The sequence below is a fragment of the Myotis brandtii genome, unplaced genomic scaffold (assembly GCF_000412655.1).
Source record: "Myotis brandtii unplaced genomic scaffold, ASM41265v1 scaffold314, whole genome shotgun sequence".
Classification (NCBI taxonomy): Eukaryota; Metazoa; Chordata; class Mammalia; order Chiroptera; family Vespertilionidae; genus Myotis; species Myotis brandtii.
Genome location: NW_005362033.1, coordinates 932,040 through 940,673, shown reverse-complemented (window position 1 = coordinate 940,673; position 8,634 = coordinate 932,040). Strand labels below are relative to the sequence as shown.

The following is an 8,634-nucleotide window of genomic DNA, read 5'->3' as shown; positions in this document are numbered from 1 at the left end:
CCGCACTTCCCGCCTTGAGCAGGGGCGCCAGTGGAGTGCAAGCTCCAGGCCCCTGCCCCGGAGGGGAAGGTCCGGGGGCTGCTGGTGGCTTTGGCACGAGACACGGATCCTCTGCAGCCAACCCAGGTGGGTGGAGGAGGCCTTTGGACTTGGCTTAGGTGGTTGGGTGGAGCCAAGGACAGAGGCTCAGGGTCTGGGTAGGGGAGACGGTGTGGGAGGGTGAGTCTTGGGTTTGCCATCCTTGCTCAGCCTCCCAGCTCCTGAGATGGACCCCCCCGGCCAGCAAAGCCGTGCAAGGTGTGGCTGATATGGGCTGCCCACCGCCAGGCCCCTTGTGGGGGGGTCTGTGGGTGCAGAGAGGTCAGGAAGGCGCTCCTGGGTCAGGTGGGGGGGTCGGTGTAGAGCCTCCGTGGGGGAGACGCCCGTTTACTCACTGTGCCCCTGGCAAGTCAGCTGTGCAGCAGGCACACACTGCTCTCCCCAGAGGATGCTGACTCAGTGCCGGGACAGGAACAGGAGCAGTGTGGCTGCCTCCACAGAGCCCGCCCTCCCTCCCTCCAGGCGAGGAGCTGTGTCCAGGGGCCGCAGGCATCTGGGGGAGGGAATGGCAGGGCCTACAGCCACTCCAGTGAGCCAGCCAGGACCCACGGGGGGGGGGGGGGGGGGGGGGGGGCGGTGTGTGACCAGCCTGGACCCACGGGGGGCGTGAGGCTCGCATGAGCAACCCGACTCTCAGGGTGCAACTTATCAGTTGTTTCCTCTTGTGAATCGTGCTTTTTGTGCTGCATCTACAAAATCATTGTGTAACTTAAGGTTATGAAGGTTTTCTAGTATGTTCCCCTCTAAGAGTTTTATTGCTTTAGGTTTTGTTTTTAAATTTATAATCCATTTGAGTTCATTTTTGTAGATGGTCTGAGTTATGGATTGAAATTCACTTTTTTTTGCATATGATATCCAGTGACATTTGTTTAAAAACTCTCTTTTCTCCACTGATTGCCTTTGTAGTTTGTCACAAATTAGTTGACATAGGACCTGGGTTTGCTCCTGGGCTTGCTCTGTCCAGTGATCCGTCTGTCTGTCCCTCCACCAACTCTGCACGCCGGGGCTACTGCTGCCTGGAGCACAGTGTGAAGGCTGGTGCCTTCGCCCCAGTTGTTTCTTTCTCAGAGAGGTTTTATTCTAAGTGCTGTGCGTTTCCACATGGATTTTAGAATCAGGTTGTCATTGGCAACCAAAAGCCCGTTGGGATTCCGTTGGATTGTGTTAAATCTGCAGGCCGACCAGGGAGACTTGACATCTTCGTAAAACAGATGCTCCTTGACCTACGATTGGGTTACATCTCAGTGAACCCGTCACAGGTTGAAAACATCCCAAGTTGGAAATGAACGTGACACTGCACTGCAGGGTGTGCGTGTGGACGGGAGCTGTGGCCCAGCACCCGTGGCATCGAGGCATCGAAGCATAGTGCCAGCCCAGAAACACCAAAATGCAAAATTCCAAGCGCAGTTTCAACTAAATGCAGCCACCTTCTCGCCATCGTAAAGTTGGAAACTCGGAAGCTGAGCCATTGCTAGTTGAGGACTTCAGAGCCATGACACGCATCCGGGCCTTTACTTAGGGACCACGTTGTCTCAGCATCGCCGGGCTCCGCGGACCAGCCTCACATGGCTTGTAGATGGCATCAGGTTTTCTACGTGTGAGAACATGCGCCTGTGATCAAAGACATTTTACTTCTTCCGCTGTGATCTCTCCACCTCTGTTCCTCACTTAACGAGCTCGCTGGGACCTCAGTGCCAGGAGCAGGGGAGGTGCGGCGTGGAGGGAGCCGGGCTTTCCACAGGCGCCTGGGGAGGGTTTCCCGTGGGGGAAGGGTTCCCCATCAGGGGGAGGGTCCCTTGTGCTCCTGATGTGCTGTGTGTTTGTCAGGAATGTATGTTGGATTTTGTCAATTGCTCTTTTGTGTCTATTCAGATGATAGCAATGTTTTTCTTATTTAGTTTATTTATATGGTGAATTACCTTGATTGTTTTAAATGTTAAACCACCTTTTCACTCCTGGGATAAAACACACTTGGTCGTGATATACTGTGTCACCTTTTTTAATATACTAGAGGCCAGGTGCACGAATTCATGCACAGGTGGGGTCCAGCTGGCACACCCCAATCGTGGCCAATTGGGCTGGGCCAGCCAGGGGGAGGGGACGCATGTGGTTGGCCAGGAGGCCCCGCCCCCTGGTCCAATTCCTGGTTGAACCCCCTGTCAAGGGGACAATTTGCATATTAGCCTTTTATTATATAGGATTGTTGGATTCCATTATCTATTTTGCTAATGTTTTGTCTAGAATTTTGGCGTTTATGTTCAGAAGGAATATTTGTCTCTAGTTTTCATGTGAGGCCTTTGGTTTTGGTATCAGTTAATCTTGCTTCACTGGGTGCGTTGGGAAGTGTTCCCTCGGTTTCAGTTTTGGGCGCAGTGGTCCCTAATTGGTATTGTTTCTCCCTGACGTGTTGGGTGAGGGCCAGTGAGCTCGGCCGGACGAGTGTCGGGCTCACGCATGTGCCCTGGTTACTCTCTCAGGCCCACAGACTTTGTAGTGACGTCTTTCATTCTTGATACTGAGAATTTGTGTCTTTCTCTTGATCAGTATTTTTAGAGATTTTATTCATCTTCTCAGAGAAATAATTCTTGGTTTCATTGATTTTGCCCTATTGTTTTTATATTTCCTACTTCATTGATTCCACTCCACACTTTATGGTACTTACGTGGGTGCCATTTCTCTTCTTTAGGCTAGGTGGGAGCTGAGGCAGATCTGAGACCTTCCTTCCTTTCCTAACGCAGCAGGTGTGAGTGATGGCCATGCCGCCTCAGCACTGACTAGCGACTGTGATGTGCCCGACGTGGGGTCATAGGTCGTGCAGTGCTGGGGCCTCCGATGGTCGGGGATGGGCAGCTGGTGCAGGTCTCCAGGAGGTTGGGGCCCTGGCTTCTGTCTGGGGACCCGCTCCCAGGCAATCGAGTCCAGCCGTGAGTTCACTGCAGGGGCAGCCTTGGGCGCCCCTCTGAACTGATCACCTGCTTGCCCAGCGGTGGGAGGTGGCAAGGAGCGGCCCTGACTGAGGATGCTGTGGGCCATGGGAAGGGCTCGGCTGTGGGGCCGCTGGCGCCGAGCGGGGTGACCATGGGAGCGAGAGGGCCGCCAGGGCGAGGCTGGCAGTGGGTACCCCGTAACCCAGGTGTCTGTCCTCTCCCGGGACGCTGGTCCACACCAGACTTCTCTCAGGCCAGCAGCCAGGGCTGCTTTATGCCTCTCAACTCGCACCCGCTTGTCTACATCAGAGAGGAAGCACACAGCGCCCCAACACCCGAGTGCCGCTCTGGACGGGCTCTGAGCCCTTTCCCTGCGTTAACTCACCAATGCTTCCAGCAACCCTGTGGGAGGGGCATTGTTAGCTCCAGTTTACAGGTCAGGAAACTGAGGTACAGAGAGACGAAGTGATCCACTCAGGGTCACAGAGCTGGTAGGTAGAGGAGCTGGTGCTGAGCCGAGGACCTGCGGTGCCAGGGCAGATGCCTGACAATTAGTCATGCAATACAATGAGAGGAAGCAGCCGCTGTCCCCTCCCTGTGGGATATTAAAGAGCCCGCCCTCACAGCCGTCACTTCCAGGATATATTGGAGATTTGAGTGGCAAAGAGGAAGATGTTTCCAGAAAAGAGCCTCACAGCTTGGAGAGGTGCTTCCAGGCTGTTGTCCTGTGGACATCCAGAGGGAGGAGGGCTTTAACTAGCACCAGGAAATTGCCTATTTTACATAAAAACAAGCACCATTGTCATGAATGGCTTCCTATGGCTTCTGCCCTCCTCCATTTTCTTTTCTTTTATCTTTTTTTTTTAAAATATATTTTATTGATTTTTTACAGAGAGGAAGGGAGAGAGATAGAGAGTTAGAAACATCGATCAGCTGCCTCCTGCACATCTCCTACTGGGGATGTGCCCGCAACCCAGGTACATGCCCTTGACCGGAATCGAACCTGGGACCTTTCAGTCCGCAGGCCGACGCTCTATCCACTGAGCCAAACCGGTTTCCGCGCTCCATTTTCTTTTCAAAATATTCTACTGTCTAGCACAATATCTGGCCTGTGTAGATTCCTCAGTAAATGTTGGGTGAATGAGTGGTTAGTTGGGTGGATGTGAGGATGGATGGATGGGTGTGTGTGTGTGAGGATAGATGGGTGGGTGGGTGCGAGGATGATGGATGGATGGATGGATGGATGGATGGATGGATGTGAGGGGAGATGGATGGATGGATGTGAGGATGGATGGATGGATGGATGGATGTGAGGATGGATGGATGGATGGATGGATGTGAGGATGGATGGATGGATGGATGGATGTGAGGATGGATGGATGGATGGATGGATGTGAGGATGGATGGATGGATGGATGGATGTGAGGATGGATGGATGGATGGATGGATGTGAGGATGGATGGATGGATGGATGGATGTGAGGATGGATGGATGGATGGATGGATGTGAGGATGGATGGATGGATGGATGGATGTGAGGATGGATGGATGGATGGATGGATGTGAGGATGGATGGATGGATGGATGGATGTGAGGATGGATGGATGGATGGATGGATGTGAGGATGGATGGATGGATGGATGGATGTGAGGATGGATGGATGGATGGATGGATGTGAGGATGGATGGATGGATGGATGGATGTGAGGATGGATGGATGGATGGATGGATGTGAGGATGGATGGATGGATGGATGGATGTGAGGATGGATGGATGGATGGATGGATGTGAGGATGGATGGATGGATGGATGGATGTGAGGATGGATGGATGGATGGATGGATGTGAGGATGGATGGATGGATGGATGGATGTGAGGATGGATGGATGGATGGATGGATGTGAGGATGGATGGATGGATGGATGTGAGGATGGATGGATGGATGGATGGATGGATGGATGGATGGATGGATGGATGAGGGACGAGGGCTAGATGGGTGAACATGCCCCGACCAGGAATAGAGCTGGAGATCTCCTGGTGCAAAGGTCTGCGCTCACCTGCTGAGCCGCACTTGCTGGGCCCTGTGTCACTAAGCACATCAAATGGGTCTAATTCGTTTAAAATTTCTCCTTTGCAAGGAGAGGTAACAAATCCTCTGAGGTATTCCAGGGGCCCAGTGGAACAACCCAAAGCCATTCCCAGGTTTTAAAAAAGTCTTTTTTTTTTAAGTTGTCAAACATACTTGTCCCAAAAGATTATATATCATTATGAAACAATATTAAATTTATTTTTGCTCTGACCTTTGTTATTTCCTTCCTTCTTACTAACTTTGGACTTTATTTGTTCTTCTTTTTCTAGTTCCTCGAGGTAAAAGTTAGGTTGTTTATTTCAGATTTTTCTTCTTTCTTGAGATAGGTCTATATTGCTATGAACTTCCCTCTTTTTTTCTTTTTGTTAATCCTCATGTGAGGATATTTTTTCCATTGAGTTTTAGAGAGCGTGAAAGGGAAGGAGAGGGAGAGAGAGAGAAACATCATGTGAGAGAGATACATGCATTGGTTGCCTCCAGCACACACCCCAACCAGGGAGGGGGATGAACCTGCAACCCAAGCATGTGCCTTGACTGTGAATCAAACTCGTGACCCTTCGGTGTGCGGGCCAGATGCTCTACCACTGAGCCACACCGGCCAAGGCTGAACTTCCCTCTTATAACTGCTTTTGCTGTGTCCCATAAATTTTGGTATGTCTTATTCCCATTGTCCTTTGTCTCAAGATGTTGTTTTATTTCTTCCCATTGGTGTACTTTACTTGTCTTTTCTGATGGGCAGTCGCTCTGAAAGGGCCTCCACTTCTTGGGCCAGCACCCCGGAGGGTGGCTGTCTTCCAGAGACCTTCAGAGGAACCTGCAGAGGCTGCACAAACTGTCTTGCATTTGACCACCCCAGATACCTCCTCATCTAATGCAAATCTGCTTGGCCAGGCCACGTGCCACAGGGACAGGCACACAGATGGAAGCTCCGCTCTGTGTATTATCCTGGCGCACTCGGCCCGGAAGGCAGACCTGGCCGTGTCCTCACTGTGGAGCATAAGTAGACTGGAGGTGGGAGGTGGAGCGAGATGGCAGTGGGCGTGGAGCTTCTACGCAGGCTGAGGGGAATGTTCTTAGCCACAGTGCAAGCACACAGCAGCAGGCCTGGAGGAAGACCTGCTGAGTCGGGTGGAACAAATTGGCCCATCAAAATAAAAAGAAAAGGCAAAGACTCCCGCCAAATAGGAGGGAATATCTGTGAATGATACGTGAATCTGATAAAGATCTACTATCTGTCTCAGTAACTTGTTCAACTCAAGAACAAAAAGACAATCAACCCAATTTAAAAAACGGGCAAAGAACTTGAACAGACTTTTCTTCAAAGATCTGTAAATGGCCAATAGGTGTATAAAAAGATGTTCAATGTCATCTTAGTCAGCAGGGAAATGCAAAGCCAAGCCACAGTGATTGCCACTTTACACCCCCTAGAATGGTTACAGTTAAAAATGGAAATAACAAGCGTCGACAAGGACACGGGGAAATGGGAATGCTCACACAGTGCTGGTGGGAATGCAAACTGGTGCGGCCGAGGGAGGAGCCAGCCTGGCAGTTCTGCAATAAGTTAGAAATAGATGTACCATGTGACCCAGCAATCCACTCTGAGATGTGCACCCAAGAGAAATGAAAACGCTTATCCGCACAAAACGTTGCACCTGGGTGTTCACGGCAGCGCTACCCGTCGGAGCCGAAAGGACACCCAATGCCTGTGCACGGCCGAATGGGCACTGCCAGTAAAGGGCAGGGCTCACACCGTGGAAGAGGACTCCGCCATCAGAAGGAATGGAGTGCTGGCACATGCGCAGCACGGATGAACCCAAACCAAAAGTGTTAGTAAAAGAAACCGGAGTCAGAAGTTACATCTTGTGTGATTCTGTTTATACGAAGCTTCCAGAATAGGCAGGAGAAGAGAGGCGGGAGGAGCAGGGGACGGCTCACGGCACGAGTGTCTGTGTGGGCTGATGGAATGTCTGAAGTTAGACCGTAGTGATGCTTGCACAACTAAACACCACTTTGAAATTTTATTTCAAAAAACGTGTAAAGGCCATAATGTGAAGTCTGTGGTCCTGGACCCCGTGGCCCACGTGCAGGGCCGTGGCTCTCGAGCCCTCCCCTCCCCCGAAAACGGAGCTCCGGGGCAGAGGCCCTGCCTGGGGCGGAGCAGAGGCTGGTCCGCAGGGAGACTGGGCAGCAGTGTCAACAGCAGAGGGGTGCGGAGGGGTAGCCAGGAGCCCCTCACCCACTTCTCCTCCCGCAAACTGCAGCCTACAGGCCCCTCTGCGCTTGCTACGCCTCAGGAAGTCCGAGGACAGGCCTGGGAGCCGCCTCTGGGGCCAAATCACTGTGGGCCTGGAGCCGCCAGTCACTTCCCCGCTGATTAGTTGCCCAGAAGGGTAGGTCCACTTGGGCAGCCCAGCCCAGCCCGGAGCAGGCAGCAGGCAGAATTGGTGCTGAGGCCACAGTGGAGAGCGAGCCCGGGGTCTGTCCTCCTGCAGCGTCCCCGGAGCCAGGAGCCAGGAGCCCTGCCGGCCTTCGAGACTCTCCGAGTGTGACTATGTTCACCTCACCAGGTGACTGGCCCCCGTCATCAGAGTGCGGCCTCGTCTCCCTGTCCTCTCTCAGCCGCTCCTCCCGCAGTTCCCGCTGGCACTGCCCCAGCCCAGTGTGCCCCTGGCGTGGCGGAGCTGGGTGCGCGCTAGGGCCTGGCGACCACAGAGGCAGCAGGGCGCTGCAGAGCTGCCCGCTCCCCCTGCTCCCCGGCTCACTGTTGAAGGTTGACTAGATGTGATTGGTTCAAAAAATAAAATAAAAATGGCGGCTCAGTGGTTAGAGTGCCAGTCACGCACCAAAGGGTCTTGGGTTCGATTCCTTGTCAAAGACATGTACTTGGGTTGCGGGTTGGATCCCCAGCTACAGTCGGGCAAGTTTGGGAGGTAACCAATGGATGTGTGTCTCTCACATCGATGCTTCTCTTTCTCCTTCTCCCATCCCTTCCACTCTCTCTAAAACAAAATCAACACAAAAAATATCCTTGGGTGAGGATTGCCCCCCAAAACTGAAAGCTTGAAAGTCTGTGCCTGGAGGTGCTGGGGAAGCAGGGGTGGGGGTTTGGGTCGCCCCTTCTCGGCCCTGCCCGGGGGGTTGAGGGGGCTGGGCCTGCTTCCTTTGGGGGACCCTCATCTGTTCGCAGCAGCTCCTCTCCTGCCGCTCGCCCCCCGGGCGCGGGGAGCTGGGCCTGGAGGAGGTCCCTCTGCTTCTGGAAGAGTCGGGGTGTCGGTGGCAGAGGCTGCTTCCAGCAGACTGTGTGGCCCCCCCCAGACAGGACTAAGGACGTGCGGGCACCCCTGGCCTCCTCCCGCACCCGGGCCCTCCCAGCACCTCTCACGCTTCTCTTTCCCCATGCAGGTGGCGAGATGGGAACAGCGAACCCGGAAGCTGAGCAGAGCCCTGGGCTCCCCCTACGTGGCCTGCTACGTGCTGGGCGGGGTCATCCTGGCCCTGAACGCCCTGCGCTCGCACTGGTAA

At 53.4% G+C, this 8,634-nt stretch overlaps 1 protein-coding gene across 2 annotated transcripts in view; it reads left to right on the top strand.

Annotated features, from left to right (window-relative positions):
* PEMT (phosphatidylethanolamine N-methyltransferase) overlaps positions 1–8,634 on the top strand; it is a 47,971-nt gene that overhangs the window by 25,796 nt on the left and 13,541 nt on the right. For both annotated transcript variants that reach the window (XM_014542834.1, XM_014542833.1), the window contains exon 2: positions 8,515–8,630. In XM_014542834.1, coding sequence (XP_014398320.1) covers positions 8,515–8,630 — 116 coding nt within the window. The remainder of the gene's footprint in view (positions 1–8,514; positions 8,631–8,634) is intronic.